This window comes from Pseudochaenichthys georgianus, chromosome 16, assembly GCF_902827115.2.
Source record: "Pseudochaenichthys georgianus chromosome 16, fPseGeo1.2, whole genome shotgun sequence".
Classification (NCBI taxonomy): Eukaryota; Metazoa; Chordata; class Actinopteri; order Perciformes; family Channichthyidae; genus Pseudochaenichthys; species Pseudochaenichthys georgianus.
In genome coordinates, this window is record NC_047518.2 from 32,462,434 (window position 1) to 32,489,439 (window position 27,006).

The 27,006-nt window shown below is 40.4% G+C and overlaps 3 protein-coding genes across 4 annotated transcripts; 2 read left to right on the forward strand and 1 right to left on the reverse strand.

Moving 5' to 3' along the window:
* Positions 1–926: 926 nt before the first annotated feature.
* Positions 927–10,184, reverse strand: pbx2 (pre-B-cell leukemia homeobox 2). Its single transcript, XM_034101981.2, has 8 exons — positions 9,611–10,184; positions 8,899–8,972; positions 7,950–8,194; positions 7,132–7,322; positions 3,674–3,809; positions 3,230–3,371; positions 2,588–2,682; positions 927–1,873 (listed from the first exon to the last, which is right to left on the reverse strand). Exons 1-8 carry the CDS (start codon positions 9,844–9,846, stop codon positions 1,793–1,795), a joined length of 1,200 nt encoding a protein of 399 aa, XP_033957872.1. The 5' UTR covers positions 9,847–10,184; the 3' UTR covers positions 927–1,792.
* A 355-nt stretch (positions 10,185–10,539) lies between these two features.
* Positions 10,540–13,289, forward strand: LOC117460522 (G-protein-signaling modulator 1). The gene is made up of 5 exons (XM_034101982.2): positions 10,540–10,720; positions 11,091–11,620; positions 11,900–12,062; positions 12,283–12,524; positions 12,628–13,289. Exons 2-5 carry the CDS (start codon positions 11,135–11,137, stop codon positions 12,766–12,768), a joined length of 1,032 nt encoding a protein of 343 aa, XP_033957873.1. The 5' UTR covers positions 10,540–10,720; positions 11,091–11,134; the 3' UTR covers positions 12,769–13,289.
* Positions 13,290–15,405: 2,116 nt separating this feature from the next.
* Positions 15,406–26,985, forward strand: dnase2 (deoxyribonuclease II, lysosomal). 2 transcript variants are annotated; one of them, XM_034103202.2, is made up of 7 exons: positions 15,406–15,652; positions 16,808–16,905; positions 17,069–17,225; positions 18,220–18,322; positions 18,900–19,064; positions 21,283–21,501; positions 24,121–26,985. In XM_034103202.2, exons 2-7 carry the CDS (start codon positions 16,808–16,810, stop codon positions 24,489–24,491), a joined length of 1,113 nt encoding a protein of 370 aa, XP_033959093.1. In that variant the 5' UTR covers positions 15,406–15,652; the 3' UTR covers positions 24,492–26,985. The 2 variants fall into 2 exon arrangements, with proteins under 2 accessions (XP_033959093.1, XP_033959094.1); XM_034103203.2 differs by having other exon boundaries at positions 16,851–16,905.
* Positions 26,986–27,006: the final 21 nt, after the last annotated feature.

Below are 27,006 nucleotides of genomic sequence, written 5' to 3' on the forward strand. Positions count from 1 at the left end.
CCACGCGTGCCATTTGGGCAGCCGTCTCGTGCTGGCGCAACTTTTAGCGCCACAGTTGTTTCACATTTGCTCGTGGAAACTCTTTGAAGATGACAATGCCACCGTGGGAAAGATGAGAGAGGGTGACGACGCACACGTGGCACTTGTTGATTAAGTGGTGTGAACCCGAGAGCCCTCTGAAGATGTAGATTAAGTAACAGCCTTGGTTGCATTATAGCTCCACACGCCACACTTCATAGGAATACACATTTTCTCTTAACTCATTAATACTAAGATGTAGCTAATGTTTGATGCGCCTGTATTACTTTGTGCAGAATTTAGTTTGTTATGTTTTTGTAGGTGTGGCTTTAGATCTTACCAGGGACAACAAATGTGGTTTTTTTAAGATCAACTCATTTACAGATATTTTTGTGTTGAACGCTACCCTTGTTTAATAAATGAATAAAAGGTACATTACGTTAGAAAAGCACCATATGAGCATACAATACACTGTTAAAATGAGTGTATTTTGACTCGATCTGATCTGACAGTGCATGAGATTATGCACTTGGTTGATATTGTACCATCTGGTGCAAATTCCACAATAGTTTTAGGAAATTCAATTAATGTCTTAGTCTTTTGGGAAGTTACCCGCTTTACCCAGGTGATGGTACAACCTTTAGGGCGATACATAACATGTTGTGCAGTTTTCATTATCTCTACCTCATAAATATAAAGCAACGTTCAGAGAAATCTGTGGATTGTATAATCTATTCACCTCCATTGTATTGGGGACAGAGGTGAACATTTAAAAAACTGGGCCAATCAAAACAAAACTGTTGGCCTTGCTAGATACAGCTGGGAGCAAACATCAGGTGTCGGTGAATCAACCAACATTTTGTAGCTTGACGCTTTTTGACCTCCAAATAACTCCACCAATCACCATCTGGTTGTGAATACAGAGTCTTTATTGTAAAAGAGGTAGAGAGAATACAGGTGTTTCACTGTACAGAAAAAAGACAGCACTGCTGATATATCCATTCAAACCATTGACATGGAGTCACACTCGCCTCACTCATTTTACAGGGACACATAAGCCCGGTAGAAAACAAACAGAACAGAGAAACAAACACACAAAATCTTTGGATTTTTCTCTATTGTCTTCTCATTCACTAAATGCATTCTCTCTTTTTCTGAGCGGTTAAAATGATAATAGTTGTAGCATTAAAAATAAAACGGCAATAATATTGATAATAACGATATAGAGTGATAAAAACAATGATACTACTGTCCCCACCCCCGTTCCTTCCCAACCACAAACACACACCTCAGTAACATTTGACAAGTGGTGGAGAACAAACCCTTCACCCTGATAATAAAACCACACCTGCATGCATGCATGCACACCACACACACACACACACACACACACACACACACACACACACACACACACACACACACACACACACACACCCACACACACACACACACACACACACACCGACACACACACACACACACACACACACACACACACACACACACACACACACACACACACACACACACACACACACACACACACATTTGTCACTCTACCATCCGTGCACTCAGCTAATCAAACAGACATAATAATGACCTACGCTGAGTGGTAAGAAAAGAATAAAATACAACGTACATTTAAAATAATCAAACCAAACAAACAATGTACAAAAACAACGCAGCCAAGTGGGAAGTGTATGATCATTCTTTCGGTCTTTTCTGCCATCAATCTTCCGTCGCTGTCATTCTGTGCCAGTGGGCAGGGTCCTCAGTCAGAGTTGTCCGAGTGGTCGCTGTGGGGCGAGGCACCGGCGGGGGGCGAGTTACGACCGTTCCAGTTCCCGTTAGCCTGGGAAATAGAAAGAAAAACAAAGAGACTTAGTGTCAGAGGACAACATGGGCCTTATGTCTGCTTTGCACTTACCATTTTTTAACACCACTTTTTTTTTTAACACCTTAACCAACAAGGGTGCATCATTAGTGCATCGACTCTACATAATCACAAGATGCTTTGGATTAATTTCACATGTTCTGGGTAGCTTCCATCACAGTTTATGTGGGGGAATTAAGTGCAAAAGGCTTGAAATAAATGTAGGATATAGTTAAATGTGTTTATTGTGCATTTTGTGGAAGGTGTAAGGAGAGTCTGTAAAGGAGGTGAAAAGAAACAACAAAACGGGACTAATGGATACAGAAATGTATAAAGCCATAATATTAACACAATATTTGTGTGTTATTAACATGATTTTAGTGTTTGTTTTTTCAAATGTCATAGTTATCAATAAAAGTATATTGTTAGACCAATCACATTAATTAAAAGACCAAAACCAACGTGTGTGTGTGTGTGTCAGTATGAAGGAACTCAGTGCAACAGTGACGCTCAATGTGTTTGATAGCTTTTCGAATGAAGCTCTTTGACATAGAAGAATAATATATATCAATTTTGACTAGATCAATTTATTGTTGTTTTTTATGTTTCATGAGATTTGTTGACGGAAATAAAATATCTCCAGCCTGATCATTTCAACATGTTTGGAACTACTGCATGAGTGGTATAAAGTACCTGTACTCCCATTGGGTAAGCGGCCTGATCGCCGTTCACAGGGGGAACTCCCAAAAACAGGTCAGCTGACCCAGACAGAGAGAAGGATCCAGATCCTAAAGACAGACAACAGAGCGTTAGAAACGGTTTCTGTGTTGCTGTAGCAGTTTGGGGTGGAACACTATGAATATGTGGTTATTGGTATAATCGATGTCTATATTGTGTGTTATATTGCCTTGAAATGTGAAGTCTCAGGGGGTCTTAAAAAAGACCTAAAACTTGCAGAAATGCTCTTTATATGCTCTATATCAAGCCAACATGTTCAGCCTGTACGGCTTGAGCAGTTAGATGCTGTACCTTACAGCTTAAGCTGTAACATTATGATTCATACAAGCCAGTAGCCAATTACACTGAGGCAGGGAAAGTGAGTCTAGCAGTCACAGAGCAGGTGAAGTACTGAAAAAACCCACTATGTGCTTGCTCAATGTCTGACAACCACAAGCCTTTCTGATTCCCTGAGCCTCAGGATATACAGTGTGTTAAGGTTAGGCATATGATTGACACGTTCTGGTACAGGGACAAAGGGAGGAAGAGAGGGAAAAAAATGCAGAAATGTTTTAAAGCCAGCAGCTGCAGACTGTAGCTTTGGTTTATTCGTAGTACCTGTGGAGTTAGGAGTGTGCGGGGAGTCGTTGCCCTGCCGGACCACCAAGGCTGTTTTCATGGCATAAAGGTTCGCCTCCTCTTGGAACTTGCCAATGTTTTTCTTGTAGCGGATTCTTTTGTTGCCAAACCAGTTGGAGACCTGGCAGTAAATAAAAACAATACAAAGGTCAGTTTACTCTTTCAATTAAATTGATAAATCCTGAGCAATAAATTGTTAACGCATAAAGCAAATTGTAATTGACGAATTACAAGAGAGGTGTCTTTTAGCTCGAGTATAGAAATCCTGACACTTTTTGTTTCACCATCACAGAAACTCAACTACAGACCGCTTTAGAAACATTGAATGTCAACCCTAGATGGATTCAAAACAATAAACCCTCATCCTTTCTTTCTCCACCACCCTTTATTGAGGCTCACTCCTTAATGTACAGTCAGGTTTACCTGAGAGACGGTGATTCCACACGATTTGGCAAGTTCCTCTTTGGCTTCTTCACTGGGGTAGGGGTTGGACAGGTGGGAGTAGAAATACTCGTTCAGACCCTCTGTGGCCTGTTTGCTGAAGTTGCGCCTCTTGCGCCTGATGAAAGACAAACAGGCATATTATTTAATTATTCAACCTTTATTTATACTCGAGAACTTTGAGGGCAACCCTCATTTACTGTGACATTAAATAAATTACTAATTACAAAGAAAAAAGTTAAAAAACAACGAGATATAAAGAGAAGAGGCCACACAATTATGATAACACTAAATATCCATTGACATTTCTTAGATTCTGTTAGTCCAAGCGGTTTTTTTCTTCAAATATTTGTATGAAAATAAAATAATTCTCAAGTTAGTACACGTGTCTGATTATTAAAAAATACTCTGTACTATGAAGGTTAATAGCAAAAATATATATTGGTTTACAGAACTCGAAATTGATAGATACATCCTACATCAAGGAAAAGTGGGAGCGAGAAGCACATTTCACCATTACGACAAAAGAATGGGGACAAATATGTAAACAACAATGAAAGACAACCAATTCCCAGACCTGGACGGAGTTTTAATGGAAGAACACGGGGTGTTTCTCAATCTCGAGTACGCTTGCTTGGTAGCAAATGTCTGCCGAGCATCTTGGCAAGAATACTTCCTGGCATTCGGAAAACAAAAGGTTCATCTCAATACCCCTCCTCGACTCCTCTATTCCCCTCCTTCGGGACTTGACCCGGAAATCGATCAAGATATGCCATGTTTCGAGGAGGGGTGAGGGAGGAGACACAAGAGCAGACTATGCGGAAGTGTTTTCTCACGTATAAAAGCCCCGCCCCCACCTTCACAGCTGGTTGATTTCAACACAGGAAAACGGAGAAATGGAAGAATGAGTGGAAAAGCATCGCATACATGTATAAGTGCTCACAGCTCCGTGGGAATTATTATGTGCAATTCATTTCTTAAGGTTATACTAACAATTGAAGTCATGTTTAATGATCTTGAACGTCACTAAAACATAGCTATTAAGAAAGCCATTTCATAAATGGCTAGTGCTTGATAAATAATAATTACTTTTATTGTTTTGTGTTAAGATATTCAGGAGTTAAATTATTTAAAATTCAGTCCTGAATGTGGGTTTGTGGTGAATGTGGGGAACTACAGGACACACATTTTCAGAGTCAGGCTTTCACATTATAATAAATTAAATTTTTATTTAAATGTAGGCTACATTTTATACCAAAACGGAACACAAAAGCAAGACCCACCATCATACATTGAATTCCTTGACTAACAAGAGAAAGATTCATTCATTTAAATAAATATTTAATAACAAATGGGCCGGTTCTCAGGGGTTATTCAGTTAAGCCCGATGAGAGGGGATACAGATGTGCACATGTCGTCATTAACAGAAGTCGTATAAAAGTGATATTGAGTGAACGAGGACATCCCAATTAATACCTGAGGACTCCTCTGTCCTCGCGTCTCCTCCTCGTGTCTCTCGCTCGCATCTTACGGAGGCGGAGCTAAGACGCAAGGAAGGGACACAAGTGAGGGAAAGGAGGAGGCGAAATATTCAACTGAGATGAGCCTAAAGAGTGGAACAGGCTAGCAAGTGTGCAGGTGTGCATCACATGAGAAGCCCCGCCTTACATTTTCCGCCACAGATTTGGGGAAATTGGTCCGTGCGCAAAGCATTGTGGGGATTTTAAGACCGCGGAGTCTACACATGTGCAGCCTCGAAATTTCTCCAAACGAAGTACGCCGGGCTCGGTAGAATTCCAAGTATGCTGGACATTGGAATAGTCCTTCGGCGGCACTCGACGACGTAGTATGCTTGAAATAGTGGCTCTGCAGCAGCTTTACTCGCGATTGAGAAACACCAACGGTCAGGTTCTTCATCACGCCTGCTAAAGGGAAGTATAGGGAAACTGGGGCGGCCTGCTGGAGGATATGCGGTAATGTTAATGCCAACCACTTACTCCTGTTCTGGGAATGTCCATCCATAATCCTTCTTTGGACTCAGGTCCACAATTATACGGTAAAAATACTTCATGCAAAAGTACTATTGAAATTTTAAGTGATGTCCCTGGGGAAAGTAGACTTTGATATAATGGATAATGACAATAAGTACATGTTTAACATTTTAAGGGTGGCAACCAAAACATCTATAACGAGGAAGTGGATGAGCCAAGAGGTTCCGACGGCGGGAGAGTGGATGGACGTGATTCATGAGATATATGTAATGGAAAAGTTGACATATGCACTGATACTACAGAGTGAAACATTTGAGAAGAGGTGGAAGGAATGGCGGGATTTGGTGAGGCCCACAAGGCCAGATTTTGTTTAGCTTAAAATAGGAAGATTGCTGAATGACTGTTAAAGGTCCCATGTCATGGCCATTTCCACAGATCATAATTCCATTGTTGAGGTCTACTAGAATAGATTTATATTGTGCAATTTTCCAAACTCACATTGGTTTCTCATACAGCATCTCTGTAAACTACGTGTATTCACTAAATTTTACTCTCTGCCTTTAACGGCTCGTTGTAGCTCCAATAGCTCCAGCACCCACCCTCCCTGTGAGCTCAGTGTGCTCTGATTGGTCGGGACATTGTCGCGCTGAGCTCCGTGGAGGTGTTGTTTCCTTGTTTAGCGATGCACATCGAAACACAGCCAAACTCATCCTGAGCACACACAAAGTCACAGCCGAAGTAAAAACAATAAGTGTGGCTTGATATTGAGTAAGAAAAAGGTTGATAAACGCTGTGAGAATGGGTCTGCAGAGAGAATTTCGCCACGATCCCAACTGTCTGTTATCAGCCTGCAGCCAGGGAAGAGCAATCAGCAGAGCTGCCTGCACTGAGTGTGTGAGGAAGTCTGTGGATTGGTCAATTTGGACCAATCAGCGGGGGCTTAACGCAACGGCTTAACGCAACGGCTTAACGCAACGGCTCCACGGACGTGACGTAACGGCTCCACGGATTGGTCCATTTGGTTCCGGGTAACGCATGACCGTATCGCGTCATAGCTCTGGGCGCGGCTACTGGCCATTCCTACGTCACAATACCCAGGAAGTAAACAATGGACAATGACGTATCTTCAACGAGGCGTTTTGAGGAAGTATTTTCTGTGTTAGAGTTTTACTCGCTACAGGGTGTACTTTGAGGGTTTTGACTCTGCACACCGTTTACATGCATAAAAACCTTCATAACACACAAGGGGACGGGTAATAACCGGAAAAGCATGACATGGGACCTTTAAAGAGCTCTTGCCTGCGAGCAAGAGACAAATAGTCCTGATGTGATGTCGTTTGTGTTCTTATTTGTCTATGCATAAATCTGTCTGTATTTCTCCGAGTGTTGTACCTATGTTTGTTAACCTGTAAAGAAAGGAAAATAAAAAAAACAACTACACACGCCTACCTGGCATCAAGGAAGCGGGACCTCAGGATCATGACAGCCTCACAGGTGCTCTGCTTCAGCTGGGTCTGGATGGTGCTGAACTTGCGGTGGATGATGCCCACCATGCGCTCAATCTCTCGCGGAGTCACGGGCCGCGTACGGGACTGCTCTCTCAGCAGGTTCATCACATGGGTGGTGAACTCTGTGCAAGCCTAGGTTTGGGGTGCATTAGACAAATAGTGAAGGGCGGAAATTCTCAAAGCAATGCACTGAGGTGTATTATTTCATGTGAGTTCAATATGAGTGATCAAATGTGCAACATGGCCTTGCTTGTAGGTAAGCATGTATAAGCATGTACAGTAATGGCATAATTACTAAAGATCCCAGCATAACCGTTCCCTGGTCAATTGAATGACTCATAAGGCAACTCTTTACAACTTTACTGTAGAGGGGTTGTTATTTGACATTTAAACAGTTTATAGAAGGTTTATATTTGTGTTGAAAGAGTCATGTACTGTATGTTTGTGTTTGTATAATAGTGGATTTCTCAACACATCTAAACAGTGTTTTGAAAGAAAAAACGATGGGCTTTGGTCAAGGTTGGAATATGTTTTCTGCTAATAAAATAAAAGCCTCCTTTCATACAGAAATATGTCAATTATAGCTGGTGTGTTTTGATCAGCAACATAAGGAGATAAGTGTATTACCCGGCAAATGAAATGTAACTGACTGAACTCTAGACCTAACATGCCAATGAATTACGCTTCTGGCGAGCAGCATTAGTGCAGGTATGCGTGTGTGGGAAATGTGAGCGATCGTCTCCTGTTTCTACACGATACCTGCTCATACTTCTCCAGCTCCGTGTGGTAGATACCGCGAATCTGGGTCAACTTAATTTTGTAGTCAGAGTGCTCGAGCGAGCTGTCAGGTGACATCCCTCCTGAGCTTGTGGCCGCAGACACAGCAGCGGCAGCTCCTCCTCCCTTTTCCGGCCCTGCAACACCTTCTGCCAACAGCATGTTGTCCAATCGCACCAGCTGAGGATCCTGAGACTCGTCCTCCTGGGCATTCCTCATGGACAGGCCTATCAATAAGACAAATGTCAGTTGGCTTCATAAGATGACATATCAACAGAGGACTGTGTCAACTTGTGATAAAGTTTTGCACAGTCTAGCCTGTGCAACTCATGCATTTTACATGTGGAACTTGTAGGTCAGAGTTGATTTATTAAAGTGTGTATGGTAAATGTTCTCTTATGTATGCCTTTGAAAAACTGCTTGTTTGGAGAAAAAAAAAATAGATGTAATCAAATAAGCTCTTGTAGCATACATAATAATATCTAGCAGCATTTCTACCACCCCCTTATTGCACTGTAACATTAACTTTAGTAAGTGCTATATAGTTAAAAGAAAATCAACCAGCAACATAATTGTATAGCCCTGTAGGCATTGTGTGTTTCTTTGTCCAACTGCTGTAGATCGTCTCTATTTTTACACCATATAGGATTTTACATAATAGCTGTATTATTACATTTATCTGGCTCTAGGTTTGTTGTTGTTATTTATTGTTGTTATCATGAGCTACTGAAAACCTGCGTGAAATCCCTTTTGTCTGTGTGTATGGTTTACTATGATTTTATTGAGTTCTGGTGACACACTGTCAACACAGTCTAATAACGCTGCAACGAGGCATAAGCCCCTGTATAGCAAAACGCAGTAAGGCGGTAATTTGTCATGAAATGCAATACAACGGACATAAAAAAAAATATTTTTAGGAAAATAACGTTACCTGTTTTTTCCTTGATCTCGCAAAGGACGCTGAATAAAGCAGGCTTCATTCTGTGACAATTAAGTGCATGTTTCCTGTGCAGAAAGAAAAGAGCGTCACTTATTGCTAACAGGCTAAATGCAAGCAGAAGTATAGTGACGATATGCAAATTGACCAAAACAAAAACACAACATAATACCCACTAGGTTAGCTTCACCGTGGCTAATTTAGCAAACGTTAGCTTCTCACAAGCTAAGAGCTAAGGAGGCAAATGTTCACTGGCAATGTCTGTATACGACAACCAGTAAGTTTGGTCATCCTATCATTTTTGTTTCACGTAGTAGGTCTTTACATATGAAATTAGTTATTGTATAAACATTTGCATCAGCGCTACCTGTAAGCTACCTACTGTAGCTTCAGCTAGTTAGCCTAGCAAGCTAACAAACGCTAACCGTACGCTTGAGACCATCCCTGCTAAATATAGCTTTTGTAAATGGCAGCAACTATTAACATTTCTGTCATAAATAATAATATATCAAAACAGGTTTTAACAAAATAAAGCGTATTCTAGTTCACTAACGTTTGCTTCTTAGTTAGCTACTGGCTACATTATCTAAACAATGCATTGAAGTTCAGGAAACTTTGTCACTGTTAGTCGGCAAAACAAAAACAAAAAGACGGCTGCAGTATCGACACACTTTTACATAGATACAAACAAATAGTTTTCACTAACTTTGCTTGTGCTTCGTCCAAACTTTGGTCGGTGATGGTCATAATTTGTTGCAGTATGTCACCAATATCTCTGCGGTTTTCATGTCCGTTTTCTGTGCCCTCGAGGGCCGAGTCATCGGACCGGTGCTGCGAAGGTTGCTGAACCGAGTTGAGCGCATGCATTCCGGGGTGCTCACTCAAGCCGAGACCCCGGCCGCTGGAGGGCCCGTTGCCCGTAAGAGGCTGCTGCTGCAACATCTTCAGCGACGCACAGTGGCGACGACTGCTGCCCGACTGTGCTCACAGACACACAACACTGCCTGATCCGAGGCATCGTGCAAAGCAGGGTCCCCTAGCGAGAGACAGGAAAAGGTACAAGCCATGTCTACACAGTGCACTGCATGAGGTAGGCAGTGAACCTGCTGAGTTAAAATAAACTGCAACAACAAAACATATGTACTCAAAGAAATAAGTATGCGTATCAGGGAATAACATCAATTAGTTGATCTTTAAAAAATGTAGATATTGGCCTCCAGTTTCATCCTATGCACTTATCAACAGACATTCAATGATTTTGTATTTGTCTGGTTTGACGTGATCACTTAAAACACCTTCTCTCACTTGCCCGAGTCTACTTCTCGTTCTAGTTGCACGTCAACAGGATGTGAGCCAAAACCACATCAATGTCAGAAGAGTTGCGCGCCTGTCTCAACATGTTGCAGTTAACAAATGAGAAGCACTTAAAGCGGCAGCTGCTGACAGCTTAAAGTTTCTCTCAAATGTTGATAATAACCTTTGCTTGGACCATACCTAGCCTAATCAAATGCATGACCTGGGTTCCTCCTACGTTTGACACCTTTATTTCACAATAGCATGGCGTGTCAGATACGGGCCAAGTAAATAAGGGTGGGCTGTGGTAAGAGGAACAGGAAGAGAGGAGACGAGAGAGAGAAGGTAACGCGGCAGACAGAAAGGGTGAGAGCTTGTCACTTCGACATGCCAAACTCTTCTTAGCAAGTTTATTTTCTTGTTTAAAGTTATTAACGAGGCAGAATCAAGCCAAACATGCTGTGGTCCGTCTCCGGGGACTTCAGGAGATGATGCTTTGAAGAGAAAAGTTTAAAATACAAAGGTAAGAATGAATTTACTGAATTTATTTGCCGAAAGGCTACTTTTCAGACAAAACAACAAAAATGACTTTTGGCAAAATTTCAAACAGAAATGAATCGACAACAAGAAGTTTCGATTTCATGTAATCATGTTATCAGGCTAAATCACACAGGAATATATGTCTTACTGTTGGATTTTCGGCTTAAACATCTGTAGTCAACATGCTACAACTTGCCAAACTGGTTCCTCATACATTTCTGTGCAAGGAAAAGACACAGCTTCAGTTTTCATTTCTCTATTCCAAGTATTTTAACATGTTTGGTTGCAGTATTAACAATGGGGTCCTCAAAGTCTTTAACCTAACCCCTGTTTATGTGTATCTTCTTATCAAGGGTTGACAGTGAGATTAATAGACTGCACAAACATCAAAGTTGAAATGGCTGAAGAGGGGCAGCTGGAACGTCTTGTCATCACCGAAGAGAAAGACATGACGGAAAGTGTTGTTGACAAAGGGGCAGCGAGTAGTTCTGCTGTCATCCTTCAGAGCTGCAGCGGAGAGTCGATTCTGAAAGAGGAACACAACGAAGCTGGCAATAACGGAAAAAAGACAGCAAGTCAAATGTGTTTGGAACAGCAGATCCGCGAAAACCAACAAACCAACAAAGAGGAAGACCATACTGGAGGGGTTGTTGTGACTAAAGAGGGAACACCAAATAACATAAATGATGGACAAAACAGGGGTGAGATTGAGAGTGAAGGGCAGACACATGTGGTGATGAGGAGTTATAAAATACCGGCGAAACCAAGTGACAAAGAGAATGAAAAGGTCACACAGAATGACCCTCAAGTGGACGTAAACAGGTTAAATTCTTCTGTAAAACAACGTGAAGGGACACAAAACCAAGAGGATGATCCAACAAAGGTTTTTATATTTTTATTATTTTACTTTGACTTCATTATAGGCCCTGAGATTACCTTTATAGTAATTGTAAGCATGTATTTGTTTGTCATGTTCTTGACAATTGGGCTAGAGAAAAACCCATGGTGGAAACAGCAGGTGTCATTTTGTTACAGAGCATGTGGGAGTACGTAGGAGTTGAAGGATTACATTTGCTTTGCCAACAAACAGTTTGTGATGCTAACTGAGAAACCCTTACTCCCTCCTTCTTGCTTTCTCTTCTTCCTACCTGTGTTTTCTCAGGCTCACAGGTTAACCCCCGACTTCCCAGAGGCACTGTACGAGCTGCTCTTTACCCTTCAGGAGGGGAGACGCCTCAATGACCAGCGCTGCTCCTTCAGGCTGGAGAGTGGGATGAGGAGGAGGTGCCACTCTGAGCCCAACGCCAACAGGCCAGCACACAGAGGTGGGAGTGTGCTTTGAAAAGCCCTATTTTGCTTTACAGTGTTACAGTGATAATATGGGTGCAGTCATTGCATTGTTTCTAATGCTGACTCCTGTTGTTTGAGATAAAACAACATGAAACTACATACGTACACTCACCCTCATGTTTCTACGTCTCTCTTGACAGCTTAATGTCTTCCACCATCTGACCATCAAAGCTTTTCTCTCACTTTTATCCACAGTTGTGTTTTCCTCCATGACTTCACTTCAGAAAGAAGAGTTTTTTGATCTGGTGGCCACCGCTCAAGCTCGCCGGCTCGATGACCAGAGGGCACAGCTCGAAAAGTCTCAGCCACCAAAATCAAAAGGCAGAAGTTTCAGGGGCAGCATTAGGCAACTCTCTTTTGCAAGAAGGCCGGCGCCTGCACCAGTGCCTGTGCCCGTGCCCAAAGAGGATCTCTATAATATGATTCTCTCGACACAAGTGAGTAATTTGTAAATAGTTTGATACAATGCTTTTATCATGATTTGAAAATATTCAAACATTAGTTCTGGCATTTATTTTCCTACTTATTTTCCAACCTCAGGCCCAGGGTAGGCTGGAGGATCAGCGCAGCAGGGCTCCCGGTCCAATGGATGATGAGGATTTTTTCTCCCTGCTGCTGAGGGTCCAGGGGGGACGCATGGACGAGCAGAGGACTGAACTACCTGGCCTGCTACAAACCTGAGACCGAAAAAACTGTAGGGCTGTAGTGCAGCCGCACAGTGTTGTCGCTTTTTTTATCTGATTTCTGTTAAAACAAGTATTTTTTTCGACCCCGATGATGCTACGTCTGCCCCTTGAAATTGTTGATCAGTGTTAAAGCTGTTGAGAAAGTAGCAAGGAACGCTAATGTTTGAGCAACAGAGCTTTTAACGTAACTTGAGTTAATGTTATGATAAGATTGTTAAGTTTACTGCTTGTTAGCTATTGCTTTCTTTCCTGGTAAAAAGGACCAGAAGAGATTCCTTCTTATCTTGACAACATTTTTATTTTATTGAGTGTCTGCGATGAGTGGTGGACTTTGTGTGTGTTGCTGTTCTTAATGTGGAGGAGGCAGTCGACTGATCTCAATTGTTTTTCCCTATTTGTACAGTAGGCGTTAAACACACCATGGAAAGTGTTGAGGAGATAGCTTCAAGGCTAAACTGTGCTTGACTGTATATGGATGATTGTGCTCCAGGAAATAAACAGAATGTCTAGCAGTCATTTTCATTTTCATTTATGAATTTATTACATTTGTCTAAAATGTTTTCAGGAGAAAAGGATATTTAACACACTCTAATGCTATCATTATTTCACATATAAAACACACAGTAATTCCCTGTAAGCCTGTATTTGCAGTGCCACAAACAAGGATGTGAAAAACATGTTCAATAATTTCCTCGTTATTCATTCCCTTGCTATGTCACATTCCCACAAACTTGTGATATGGTCTAATCTTTTTTAAACATCCTGTAGGGCGTAAATCAAACATAGAAAAAAACAGGTAGCTATTATAGAACAAATGAGGGTGTTAATATCTCACAGAATGGATTAACTGAAAGCAGGTGTTATCTCAAAGTTACTAATGTTGTCATTTGTATTGAAGATCAAAAGACAAAATACTACACGTAATAATCCAATGCCACACTGTGTCAGCAGCCAGAAGTGGCCTCCTTTGACCTTCTCTAATTTGGGTTTCGTCCACTCAGCTTAGAGCGAAACATTTCTGAGGAAGTCCTGATCGCTCTGCACCAGTGAGGGTAGCGGTGACAGCAGAATGCTCTGTCACTTCCTCAAATTGAACACAAATATAGAGATGTTATAGCAACACTCTGATCAACACTGATACTTGAAATCCACATTGAAAGGTGTAACCCTATTCAAGTTGCATTACATTACATTGCATTTAGCTGACGCTTTTATCCAAAGCGACTTACAATAAGTGCATTCGACCAAGAAGATACAAACTTGAAGAAAACAGAATCATATAAGTACATCAGTTTTCATAGAGCAAAAACATTTCAAGTGCAACTCAACTAGCTTTAGATAAGCCAGTCCTTTATTAGTATATAAGTGCTTTGTTAGTAATTTTAGTTAGTAATAGATGAGTTTTTAGTCTGCGCCGGAAGGTGTGTAAGATTTCTGCTGTCCTGATGTCAATGGGAAGCTCATTCCACCATTTTGGAGCCAGGATAGCAAACCCACGTGTTTTTGCTGATGGGAACTTGGGTCCCCCTCGCAGTGTGGGTGCAGCGAGCCGTTTGGCTGATGCAGAGCGGAGTGCACGTGCTGGGGTGTACGGTTTAACCATGTCCTGGATGTAGGAAGGGACAGATCCATTCACAGCATGGTACGCTATACCAGTGTCTTGAAGTGGAGAGCAAGGAAATCCAGAGACTGCAGGGAAGCGTAGCCAGAAATGAAGTCAGCCTTAGGAATGGTTGAATCTTAATAAAATAAGAAGGATGCACTTGTCATTACTTGATCCACTTGAATTTCTTATGTAAGGTCAAAGGTCAGAATGTATGTCTTAATACAACTCAAGCAACCTGCTTTTCTGAAACCCTGCTCCAGACATCAAGTCAAATAAAGTAGAAAAAGGGAGGAGAAAAATTAAAATGCCACGTAACAAAAAAATAACCACACACAATTGTGAAAGAGTCAAACAGGAAGAAACTAACTACATTCACGGTCAAATTTAAGATGGAGTAGGCATACTAGGATTGGTCAATACACTACAATTTTTCTTGTGAGGCCTTTGCCAGATCAGCATGTGTTTTCTTTTTCATTTTAGATGGTTGATTGAGAGCTCCTTTTAGTGTGGTGATGGGGTATTTCACTCAAACAGATTTCGAAGTGTTTAGGTCTATAAAAACTCAGATACATCTAACTTTAGCGTGGAGGTTTACTGTCTATGCATATAGAGTTTCCTATAGGCTTATCCAGACCACAATGCAGAGACATATAAAGGATTTAAATGGGAATGATAATAGTTACAGTTATCAAATACGTGTAAGTGCCATGCTCTTTTAGATTAAATACAAATAAAATCAACTTTAAAATTCAAGTTGGCTAAAATCTGTTTTATGAGAAAGTAAATACAATCTTAAAAAGTTAATAAAAAAACATAATGTCTATGTTGAATCCATGCCTATTAATATTCCTCGACATTCAAGGGTTGTACTTTATTTCTTTCTTTTTCTTTTTGTGTTTATTTGCTAAATATTTTAGCTATGACCACTTTTTAGACTCAGCCCCGCCCATTTAGTGACGTCACCGAGCACTTGACTGAAACCAAGGACGTTTATAGATTTAAAGCCTTGGACAAGGAAGTGACAAGCATTTAAAACTAAAATAAATAATGTTTTTTTGTCAATCGTAGTTTCCTGATGTTGATGTGTGTCTTGACTCTTGCTGTGTGTAGTTCAAGAAGCCTGTCGGCTTAATGACGTCACTGCCTAAACAAGGATGTGGACAAAGATGAAACCTGCTCAGAAATGTGGAACTACAGTAGCTACAAGTTTGTGCAAAAAACACGATAGTAACACATTGAGGACCTGAATGAGGACAAAGACGCTCAGCTAAAGGTGAGTAGAAGTGGTTAAATTAAACTTTATTTTCCTTCCGTGTTTAGTAGGCTACCAAGCTGCACAGACTGCGACTTGCTCTGATTTACTTTATACTTCCCCTTCAAATTTTAAACTCAGTATGATATTTATTAATAAGTTATGGTTATTTCTGACTAGCGGTAAAGTACATTAAATCACTTCTACTAGCATGCTACTTTCTACCTTTGCTTCACTAAGGTCTGTCAGAGGAGGAGTAATGTACTGTTCACTCCACTACATGTATTTGATATATTTATTTACTTTGATGCTTCATGTTATTGATACTAAATACAGTCAACAAATGAACGCAGTATTATTAGAGAATATGCGTTTAAGTAGTATTTAAAATAGATAGCCCCCCCTTTCACCAGCTGCAACATTTAAGTTATTAATTATCTTTAAATATAATCATATTATATAATGTAGCTATAATATGCTGAAATTGTGCATTCCTTAAGTATCCAACTGGTGAACTCAAAGTAGCATTAAAGTGCTTCAATTATATTTGTACTTGTTGTATCTATCACATGATGTAGTCTTGCTAGATGTGCCAAGAGCAAGGACTGTTTTAGGTAAGCCAGCTTTTATGTGCGCAGCTCCACTTGCTTGGAACAGTCTTCAGCTAGAATTGAAACTGAGCAATTTCATTCCTCTGTATGTTTTTAAAGCTAGTCGAAGTGAAATGCTCTTTGAAACTATGGGTACTTGTAAATATGTTGTATGATGTCCTTTATTGTTTTATGTTGTTGTATGTTTCATGTGGAACCTATTTGCTGCAGGTCTCCCTTGAAAAAGAGATCTATGATCTCAATGGGACAATCTGGTTAAATAAAGGTTTGAAATGAAATTGAAGTATAACTTTGAATATAAATGTTAATTTGTAATATCTCCACTGTTGTATTTGTACCGTTATAAAGTTTTATACCAGAGTACTTCCTCAATTTTGGAATGGCACATAGTATCTCCATAGTTTAAAATATGTGTTGTTAACAGGGGGAAAACTCCTTTAGCCAAAGTAATGCAGCAATTTAGAACCCAGTTACAGGGGTTAATACACAATTATTGTAAACACATATTTACGGTATGAACAGTGTTAACTGTAATGACTATTATAAGTCTATTTTGTATTCTCAGATGCTTCTGTTCCTGTCCCTGCTGATCTTCTGTGTGCCTTCAGGTGGCGACACCTCCCCAATCACCTGCTACAACGACAAAGGAGATGCTGTGGATTGGTAAATCACTGAGTGCTGCACAAGACAAGCCTCTGCAAATACACTAAACACCTAAATGCACGTGTCATAAGAAAGCTTTCTAGATTAAACAATCATTTGCATATCAGTTTAATGTCAAGCTGTTTCATCTATATATTTTCTTGTGTCTCGTTCTCTGTGTCAGGTTCTATTTGTACAAGCTGCCTAAAAAACATGACAAGGGTGAGATGTATTTACTGCTGGACAAAGGGAGTGAAGGCTGGACTAACGGGAAGGGGACAGTGAACGACACCACAGGCGCTCTGGGAAGGACCGTCGGACAACTCTACTCACAAGGAGAGGTCTGTATTGAAACTGGAACAAATACTTAGTCTAACTGAAGCTTTGTTTTACTGAGAGCTGGAGTCAGCATCCTCATACACGTGACACCGAGTTATTAAACAGTTTGCACTTCCTTATTATTCATATTTTTAATATATGTATGATCATTGTCAAATGGCAATTCCAAAGTACATGTTTTGTAATGACAGATAGGACTGTACATGTTATCTAAAAGCTCTTTAAAATGCAAATGATACCCATTAAAAGTACAAATTCATCCCAGTATTTGTTTGATAGATTTTATTTATTCTAAAACAGTCATATAAAGTATAGCATAGTGGTTTTAAACCTTACTCTCAATGTTACATTTCTTTGCACATACCTTTCTTGAATTTCCACAATATAACTATATTCAGCTCAAGCAATATCAGTAGTAAACACTTATGGTTTAAAATGTCGTTTTGTTATGCTTTTAATGTTTAACTAAGAATTCTTAGTTTGATAGAAAACTTTTTAAATGAAGATTGAACTTATTGTGAAGATGAAGAAGAAGATTGAACTTATTGTCATTACGTAGTACAGGAACTATGTAACAAAATGGTTTCTCTGCATTTGACCCATCCTAGTGTTAGGAGCAGTGTGCTGCCATTATGTACGGCGCCCAGGGAGCAGTGTAGGGAACAGTGCCTTGCTCAGGGACACCTCGGTAGCACTTGGCCTTTCCGGGACTTGAACTGGCGACCTTCCAGTTGCCAAAGTCCCTATAGACTTCGCCACCACCGCAAAGCTATGAGTGTGCCATAGCTGGACGTAATTAGATCAAACCTGGGAACTGAGTCTGCTAACAGCTGTGGAAAGATAATATCGTAGTTTGCATGATCGTACAAAACACATGATTGTATACCTTACTTATCTTAACATTATTATGCTGTTTCATTTCGTTTAACAGATGTGTTTCGAATGTGCCCAGGAATAACATTCTTAAATGTTCCTAAAAAAACTCTCCCTCCACAGAACGCAGAGGTAGCATACATCCTTTACAATGACCAGAAGCCACCCGAGGACCTTGGTGACAGATGGGTTGACAACAGTGGGAGTAAAGGGGGGCACACAAAAGGTGAACTCCAGAGTGGTCCAGCTGCATTACATGAATAGTTCATATATGCTGCAGGTGATTTGACTTTATACTCAAAATCAGCAAATATGGACAAGTTTGTAAGGACTATAGCTCTGTCAAAGAAACATTTCAAAGCCTATCGCACTGTATATTTTTTAAGATTTCTTAAATTGAAGCTTTGTTACAAACCTTAGATGTCATTACAGCCTTACTTCCTGTATGGAAGTATGGGGAAATACAAATACAAAGAAATGCTTATCTAGGTCAAAAACACTAAAACAGAACTCCTGACAGAGACTTGGATTAGATTTAGATGTAAAGCAGCCCAACTCATGTTTAGTGCCCAAATAATTTCATTGCTTAAGTATGCAATGTAAAAAAGGACAATGTGAAAGGAGTCACTGGTAGTGATGAAGCTACAGATAATTATCACCTTTAAAGATCAAATGCAGCATCCTGGCCTGTTATGAGATATATGAGCATAATTCAGTTTAGTTAGTTCTGGTTTGGGTATCAACCACCTGGAGGGAAAACCTTGAAGTTTTTTGTTGATCATTTTAATATGTTTGTTCCTCAGGTGTTGTCCTGCTGGATAAAAATCAGGGCTTCTGGTTGGTCCACAGCACCCCTCATTTCCCCCCTGTACGGCAGGTGGGAACGTTTTCTTACCCTCATAGCGGTGTGAACAACGGGCAGAACTTCATCTGCGTTACCTACCCGCTCGAGCGCTTCCAGACCATCGGTAAGACTGGAGGCCTGCCAAGAGGCTGGATAGCACAGGCAAAGATGGTATAAAATACATGTAACAGTAGGGATGATGGTATTACATCACAATAACAGTGTGAGAGCTGGGAGCTAATAACGATTAATTATCCGCCTTCTATCTGCTATTATATATTAATGAATAGTTTTAAGAATGAATTCATTTAAGAAACTCCTATCTATCAAATCTACATTGGTGAGAACTGTCCTTTTCTATGCAAAATAGATAACAAATTACCCAATCTTGTAGCTTCTTAAATAATGATATTTTGTAAGCAAAGTCTGCAAGATAACAAATAAGATTATTAGACTAACCCATGGGTGTCGGAAACATTCTGCGTTTTGATTAAAATGATATTCAAGTTATCATATCAGCCGACCCTGCCAATATAATAGCAGTTCTTCCTTAAAGACAAAACATATTAAAATAGTAATAATAATAATAGATTACATTTTTATAGCGCTTTTCCTATTGCTCAAAGACGCTTATATTAAACCTATAATCATGTACAATATATCTGAGACTTTCCCTAAATATTGATAAGAGCCCGGCCTTCAAGAGCAGCTTGGTGTAAATGAGTTTCAATACGTTTTAGTCTTAGTCTCCCATGAGGGTGTAATTGTTGTTTATGAGGCTTTACCAAGAATATTCTTCCTTAATTATTTCATAGTCATTTCATGTCATTCCCTCTCATTTCAAAAGGGATTTATTAAGTCATTATTCTCTTGGGGGTGCTTTATAATCCAGTCAGGTATTGACACAACGACAACAGGATAATGCAGATCTAGGATAATCAGCGTAAACAGGTGTCACCACCGTGTCACGCGCTGCCTGTGCAGATCCCTGGCAGACTCACAAGTTGGCACCGTTGCTATGGCAGTGCCTGGGGTAATTTAATTAGATTGAAGTATGTTACCATAGAGATATTGGTCCTCACACTGCGGCATATATTTGCCTTATCAAATATTTGGACTCTCAAGCTGAGGAGCTGAGAGCGCGACCGTGTCCTGGGTGACATGCATACAGAAGGTGTTCATTTTAAAGCCCCTTGAAGCAGGAATCTGCACATTAATGAGGTGAAACTGAGATTTAGTTTAGTTTATCACTAAAATACTGTTCACCAAGTTCACAAATACTACCTCTCCAATGTGTTAGACCAGTATGTGGTCAGAAAAATTAGCTTGATAATGATTTAATAAGCCTAATTACTGATTTGATTTGTACAGGTACTTATGTTTACCAGTTAGAGCTGAACCAAAGAGCGTATAAGTCAATTGATATAATCTGCATCAACAACGATTTGAATAGTTGATTAAAAGGACTTATTTCAAGGCAGCACAACCACCATGTTAGAGTCTGTGTGAGGCTGGAGTTAGCTAACATGCTGATGTTTAGCATGAAATATATTTACCATGCTAATATTCATAGTCATTTAACAAAAAGAGCAGCTGTAAACAAAAGAAATGTCAGCTGTTTTGAGAATATTTTGGCAAACATTGTATTGGATTAATTGAAAATGTAATGTATGAATTAAGGGTTCATGAATGTCAGTCCCAAACCGTCAAACTCATGGTGGCCCTATCAGGGATATCCAAACTATGGCCCGGGGGCCGTGGTCAACTTTTTTATTGGCCTGCAGCAAATTATAAAAGTATAATGGATCATCATGAATGAATTTATAATTCATTTAAATAATTCTTCTAAGCAAGCGTCACCTCGGACTCTCTAGAAGTTTTTATATTAACTGACTATTTAATTATAGAATAAACGATGGGTGTATGCCTCTGATGATAAAGCAGTCTATTATGTAATGGATTGGTTAATCAATAATAATGGTTAGAGAAAATGTGCATTGTTTAAGTGAAATAAAGAACAATGTGCTTATTTTAATTTTAATACTCCTTTGTTAATAAAAAAAAGGAGATTTACATCAAGAATGGTTGAAAGAGAGTAGGGACAAGAAGAGAAATTATAAACATCCAAATTACTACAATTTTACATGAATGATTTTTAAATTTATTTTTCAGTATCTATAATTAGATATGTGTCTGTGCACAGTGTAGCAGTGCAAGTAATGTATCCCCCTCTGCACCAACTTCACCAGGATAGTGCTGTTCATTTACTGTACCTAACAAGTAAAGTGCCTACAGTGCCGTTAGCAGCGTTCGCCTGCAATCTAATTTGTTTTGCACCGCAGGAGAGCAGCTTCAGATCAATCAGCCTAATGTGTACGACTGCGACGTCCCAGAGTCCTTGGCGTCCCTCGTGCCCGCTCTGGCTGATCTCTGTGTGAAGAAACATCCTTCTGTTCACATCTTTCCACACATCAAACCTGTATCCAATCGCAGCGTGACTCTGACCTCAAAGGCTGGCACCAGCTTCATCAGCTTTGCCAAAGGAGCTTCTTTTGACAACGGTACGACTGGAGAGATAAAAGAAGTTCTAAAGTTTGTGTCAGCTTTAACTTATTTACAGGTATACACTGGCCAGCCTGCACGATACGTTCTAATTAATGATAAAAGTTCTTCCTTTTTACTTTATTAACACCATTTTATGACACAGAATGAGTGTTTAAAGAGCCTGTGACACCATCCCAACAACTGTTGTGCAATGAAATATTGGGCTACTAGTAATCTCGAACCGTCAGTTTAAAAAAGAAAAAGCGATACCGTTTCGTTAAATATCAATAATTTCGAACATCGCGGGGAAATTCCTTCACTCATTTTGAAGTTTTGGGGGAAGCCGGAAGTGACGTCAATGCGGGAACGCTTCGAGAGCCAAACACGGACAAAGTGTGTTGTGTCATGCGTAGAAATGGTGAATTACTGAGTTTAGGCACGTTAATAACGTTTTAATGAAGTTGACTACAGTATATTCATATTTGTCAGTGCTTTCATGTCAATTCGGCGACATAAACATAAATGATCGTGGTGAAGATGATGATTACATTAGGATTAAAAATCGGGAGTGAGAGCTGCTGAATTTCCTCCCGTCGGATGTGATATAAAAACAAAATTAACAAATCGATTATTTTTGTGGTTATAAACTCAAGTGGATGAAACTACATTTATTATAGCTTTCATGTCAATTCGGCGAACATATGATACATTAAATGATGAGTGAGGATGATGATTAAAAATCGTTTGTTTGAGCCGGTCTGCATTTACTGATGAGAAAACAAACCGATGCTTTTTGTAGTTGTAGTACACCAACGTGGATTAAACGTGTGGTTTTTTACCACAATGTTGGGGAAATTAATGGATAAAATGCACGGATTATTATTATTATTCCCACTCCGATCGGGACACTAGGTCCACCGTTTCCCCGCAGCGAGGCTCCCCCCGTTGACAGTTTACGTGGGCTGAGCTGGGTGCAGTGGTGGACTGGCCATCGGGACGAATCCCGATGGGCCGGTACCGAAGTGGGCCGGTCGGATAAGTAACTAGCACATCCCCCATAGGCGGCGCGTGAGGCTCAGGTTTGAGAAGGCTAAATAACTTCTTTTACCTGACGCTGCCCGCCTCCGGCGTCTATAGAAAAGAGATCCACTCAGTGTGCGGAGTTTAAATCTCTCAAGTCATATTACAGGATAAAGGAAATACAGTTTAAACTGCCATGCAGAGAAGACGCCGACGTGTCGCACTTATCATTCATATTACATCATCAATCAGATCATCGATCATATAATATCATAATATATCATATATTTCCTTATCTGAGTCAGCTTCTCCAGCCTCATCTGGCCGTGCAACACTCACAGTGTCACAGACTGGATGCAGAAGTATTATTTAACACATTATGTTGACGAAACACTCGAGACAAATGTAATTAAAGTCAGATCCACTCGTGTCTTAGACGTGAACGCGCTCTCAGCTGGAGAGAGAAACCCTGGCTTGATTTACCGAGTTGATAACCAGCGTCGTAGGACCGCTTAGCGAGATCTCGTTTGTTAGTTTGTTGTTAGTTTGTTTGTTACTCAAACATATCCAGGGTCTGTTGAACTGGCTTCGTAGTACAGGGCACAGGTGGCTAGCAGCGCTAATGTCAAAGACACAGACATTATACATTATATTTGTATTTTACATCCCCCGCTCCCCCCGTTGACAGCTTACTAGCGGTACCGAAGTGGGCCGGTCGAGAGTCCCGGGATGATTTTTAGTCCCAGTCCCACTGGCTACATGACCATATGATCGCCCATATTGACGCACCTCATTCCTAAACTTCTAACAGATACAACATAAACCGATCCTTCAGCCTCATATGAGCTCTCAGACACGTTCAACATTAACCTGTCATCGCTGTCTGAGCTTGCTGCTGTGTGCGCCGTCGTGCGTTTACATCTGACTGTATATATATAAAGGTTTACATGCAGATGCTGGGATCCTGGACGGTGCAGCTGGAGCGCTGTGCCCGCAATGACGTCACCCATCATTTGGCGGGACTTGAAGAATCCGCGAGAAGATCCAGAAAATTGTCAACATTGAAGGCAGATTAATGGTTATCAAAGTACAAATATCCAAAATCAGTTCAGTAACGGTTTTCAAGGGGACAATATGTACTCAAATTGATGGGTTTGGATGATCGGGGAAAACCGTGTCACAGGCTCTTTAAAGGTCACCTATTATGCAAAATCCTCTTTTTCATGTCTTTCATACATAATGTGTCCCTCTGTGTAAAGAGATTCTGAAAGTTTCAGGAAAAAAGACCTCCTCTCTTTTTGTCCTGATCCATTTATATAAAAACCTGTCTGAAAATGAGCTGATCAGATTTTGGCCACTTTATGATGTCATAATGATGTTTTTGCTTGTTTAACCATTAGCCAATCAGCAACCAAGGTAACCCCCCCCCCCCCCCCCCCGTGGGGAGGGGCTCCTTATTTTCATCTAAAGTAAAAGACAGAATCAGCACTTTTGAAACAGGGCATAAGACATGCTTGTATATATCTGAGACCTTTAATATATTGATGACAAACTGTATAATACGAGACCTTTTAAGATAATAAAAACATGTTCTTTTCCATCCTGCCTCTCTGCAGACCTGTACCACTCCTGGGTGGCCCCCAGCCTCCAGTCAGATCTCCTGGTCCAGTTCTGGATTCGCTCCACAGGCATCCTCCCCTCCGACTGCTCGCTGGGATGGAAGGTCTTGGACATCAAGCTCATCCACCCGGGGCAGACGTTCGACTTCAAGAACAGCCAGGACCACTCTAAGTGGGCCGTCAGCACCATGGCGGGCGGGGCGGGGTCCGGAGGGGGATGGGTGTGTGTGGGAGACATCAACCGGAACCAGGCGGAGGAGAAGCGGGGCGGCGGCACGGTGTGTCTGCAGGACCCCGTGGTGTGGAAGGCGTACAGGACGGCGGCGCTGCAGTGCCAGGGCTGTGGAGGAGAAACGGGTCAGTGCTGACTCGCTGCTAGAGCATGATGGGATACCTGGGCCTGAGGAGAGGAACAACACGCATACGATAATAACCGGCATGTGGGTTTTTAGGTGAAATGTTTGCACATGTTTCTTTTAATATTTGATCACATTTAATTAAATGAATGATCTTTTCTAAAATTGGAGGGCTGAAACTGATGGTGAGTTCATGTGGGACTGCATCACTCAAAGTGAGAGGTGGATTAAAGTTTTTGGTACCAGTCTTTGGTAGTCAAAGCAATTGACTTCCAAATGATGATTGGATGTTATTAAGGGCTGTTACATCCTCCTCTTCAGACTGAAAGCATACAGAACAATGCTGGAGGAGGACAAATATGACAGGAAGCAGAGGGCTTTATGGGAAATTCAGGGTTAATAATAATTTTAAAAAGCCCTCAAAGTGCTACTTTAAATGAATGCATTTTGATCAAGGGTCTTAAACACTGCTGTGAGCTCTTTTAACAGAAACTGAAGAGACATTGTGGTAACCGGTAGATATGAGCTACCTCGATAAATTAAACTTTTTGATTATTTTTTTTCCTATTCGCCTTAAATGATTTGTGGGAACGTTCTCAGGGATTCTCAAACTTTGCAGGTTGAAAATATAATTTCACAATTTTCAACAATAATTGTTACATTCAGCAGAAAGGGATGTTTTACAAATAATTAAACTACAGATACTGACAACCTTCAGGTTTAAGGAATGCTTTAATACTTTGTGTTTCATACAGTTGTGTTTACAGGCCCATATCAAACCTGCCATTTCTAGGTAAAATCATTGAAAAAGTTGTTTTTCAACAGTTGAGTAATTTCTTGCATTTAAATAGTTGTTTCGATGTGTTCCAGTCAGGCTTTCGTCCAAACCACAGCACCGAGACTGCTCTTGTAAAGGTCTTCAATGACATCCACTTAAACACAGACAGTGGCAGAACTTCAGTGTTAGTATTATTAGATCTCAGTGCTGCGTTTGACACTGTTGACCACAGCATATTACTAGACCGACTGGAAAACTGGGTGGGACTTTCGGAAACAGTTCTAAATTGGTTTAAATCCTACTTAAAGGATAGAAACAACTTTGTTTCTATAGGTAAATACACATCTGAGTTGACAAATATGACATGTGGGGTTCCTCAAGGCTCCATCTTGGGGCCTCTTCTCTTTAACATCTACATGCTACCACTGGCTCAGATAATGAAGAACAACAAAATAAGTTACCATAGCTATGCAGATGACACACAAATGTACGTAACAATTTCACCAGGAGACTATGCTCCAATTCAAACACTGAGTAAGTGCATTGAACAAATCAATGACTGGATGTGTCAGAACTTTCTCCAATTAAACAAAGATAAAACTGAGGTAATGGTCTTTGGAGCCAAGGCAGAACGTTTAAAAGTTAGCGCTGAGCTTCAGTCTGCAATGTTTCAAACCAACAGATAAAGCCAGAAATCTAGGTGTAGTCATGGACTCTGACCTGAGTTTCAACAGTCACATTAAAACAGTTACTAAATCAGCCTACTATCACCTAAGGAATATATCTAGGATTAAAAGACTAATGTCACAGCAGGATTTGAAAAAACTTGTCCATGCCTTTATCTTCAGTAGACTCGACTATACTGCAATGGTGTCTTCACAGGTCTCACTAAAAAATATATTAGAAAGCTGCAGCTGATTCAGAACGCCGCTGCTCGAGTCCTCACTAACACTAAGAAAGTGGATCACATCACTCCTGTTCTGAAGTCTTTACACTGGCTTCCTGTGTGTCAAAGAATAGATTTCAAAATATTGCTGCTGGTTTATAAAGCACTGAATGGTTTAGGCCCAAAATACATTTCTGACCTCCTGCTAAACTATGAACCATCCAGATCTCTCAGGTCTTCAGGGACTGGTCAGCTTTCTGTCCCCAGAGTCAGAACTAAACATGGTAAAGCAGCGTTCAGTTATTATGCTCCAAATATCTGGAACAAACTCCCAGAAACCTGCAGGTCCGCTGCAACTCTTACTACTTTTAAATCCAGGCTGAAGACTTTTCTTTTTGTCGCTGCTTTTAATTGAACTATTCATATCTTAAACTGCACTGTAACTTTTATCCATGTACTTTTTCTTGCAATGTTTAATTGAACTATTCATATTTTAGACTGCACTGTAACTTTTATCCATGTATTTTTCCTTAATGTTTATTTTATTAGCTTTTCTTTTTTAATGCTTAATGTCTTTCATTTTTTTTTTTTTTTGTAAAGCACTTTGAATTACCCTGCGTCGAAAAGTGCTATATAAATAAACTTGCCTTGCCTTGCCTTTCATGAATGCTCGTATTATTAACTAGGTTGGTTATAACTGTTTATGAATTTATAATGTGCTTTTCTGACATATCCAGAACTCCTTTTCTGTGTCTTAGATGTTATAGTTGTATCATACATTCCTTGATTATGCTTGAAGGTGGAGTTGCTGGCTTGAATCTGAATAAAGAATCTAAAACAGAGTATTATTTGATTATACATTT